The sequence below is a fragment of the Myotis lucifugus genome, unplaced genomic scaffold (assembly GCF_000147115.1).
Source record: "Myotis lucifugus unplaced genomic scaffold, Myoluc2.0 scaffold_8969, whole genome shotgun sequence".
NCBI classification, from domain to species: domain Eukaryota; kingdom Metazoa; phylum Chordata; class Mammalia; order Chiroptera; family Vespertilionidae; genus Myotis; species Myotis lucifugus.
This window is the reverse complement of record NW_005880017.1, coordinates 4,941-6,609: the sequence shown is the minus strand read 5'-3', so window position 1 is coordinate 6,609 and position 1,669 is coordinate 4,941. Positions and strand designations below refer to the sequence as shown.

General features: G+C 46.3%; 1 protein-coding gene across 1 annotated transcript; it reads left to right on the top strand.

Moving 5' to 3' along the window:
• Positions 1-723: 723 nt before the first annotated feature.
• LOC102417087 (protein p13 MTCP-1-like) lies at positions 724-1,062 on the top strand. Its single transcript, XM_006109376.1, has one exon. It carries the CDS (start codon positions 724-726, stop codon positions 1,060-1,062), a length of 339 nt encoding a protein of 112 aa, XP_006109438.1.
• Positions 1,063-1,669: the final 607 nt, after the last annotated feature.

The window sequence follows — 1,669 nt, the reverse complement described above, 5'->3', positions numbered from 1 at the left end:
CTGTGGGAGTCGGCCTTGGAATGCAGTCCCTCCTCTTTTTCCAAGAACTGCCTGTCGTCATGGAAATGGTCACAACCTTGTCTCTGTCGAAATCTGGCCCCAGGGCCACCCAGCCTTTTTGAGCTCAGCCTGCAATGGCTGTAGCCTGTAGCTATTACACCATGCCTCCTTCCCCAGGCCTAGCATTCCTACTTCCCCTGATGTAATCTTTTTAAAAAAACAAATATATTTACATATTTTTTTTTGATTTCAGAGAGGAAGGGAGAGGTAGAGAGAGATAGCAAATATCCATGATGTTTTTGTGCACTGAGCCTCTAGTAATATTATAACTGTGTATGGTGTCAGATGGGTATGAGATTAATTGCATGATTTCTTAGTCCATTATATAATGTCTAATCATTGGGGTGTACCCCTGAAATGAACTTAAGGTTCTATGTTAACTGTCATTTAAAAAATGTTTTTAAAATTCCATAGGACCATGTTACATTCATAGAGTCATATTTTACCTTACGTACTTTTTGGACAGTTTGTTTGAGAAGAGAGCTCTAAAACTGAAAAGAAAGAAGAGTTGAGATTTATAAATTTGCAAAATAAACCAAAGGCAACCACAAACACAACCGTAAAAACCATAAAAATAAAAGCCGAGGTCTTTCGATACCAGGAACGAAATAGCGAGAGGCTCTGAGAAGCTGTGGCTGTTGCTCCTTGGACCATGGAGGGGTCATGGCCGAGCTCCCATCGACCGTGCACCTCACCTCGCCCCCGATCTACCTGAGGATCCGTGGGCCCTCGGTGTATGAGGATGAGAACCAGCGCACATGGCTGCATCTCGTCATGGACACAGGAGGTGACCTGCAAGTTCGGTTGTGCCTGGTCGACTACCCCAGTGGGCGTATCGCACTCACCACCAGCCCGCTGACCTCGAGCACCATGCTTTCATGGTGGACGCTCCACCTTGGCAGCCAGTACCTGGACACCATGGGCCGGTTCTGGCGCATCGTGCACCACGTCAAGGAGAATGGCGTAGAGGAAATGATCCTTGAGCTGATGGAAGACTCCTAGGACATGTGATGGGGTCCCTGGTTCTTGTCAACCTGAGCCCCAGTCCTACTGGACTGCTGGTGGGACGTGTATAGTTCTGTTCACCTTTTTAATAAGCTCTATTGTTGTACCTGCCACCCCCTGGGTGTGAGGGCACATTGATGTCTCTCTCTCTCTCTCTCTCTCTCTTTTTCTTCTTGTTCTTATTCTTCTTGTTGGTCTTGTTCTTGTTCTTCTTCTCCTTTCTCTCTCTCTGTCTCTTTGTCTCTCTCTCTAGCTCTGTCTCTCTCCCTCTCTCTCAAATCAATAAAAGCATTTTGATCCAAGCTGGTGTTTCTCAGTGATTGAGGGACGACATATGAACCCAGAGGTCACGGTTCGATTCATGTTATGGGCACAGTCAAGAGTTAACCAATGAGCCCTAGCTAGTTTGGCTCAGTGGATAGAGGATTGGACTGTGGACTCTGGAAGGTCCCAGGTTCGATTGTGGTCAAGGGCACATGCTCTGGTTGTGGGCTCGATCCCAATTAGGGGCATGCAGGAGGCACCCGATGTATGATTCTCTATTATCATTGATGTTTCTCACTCCCTTCCTGTATGAAATCAATCATATATAATAAAAGCCTAA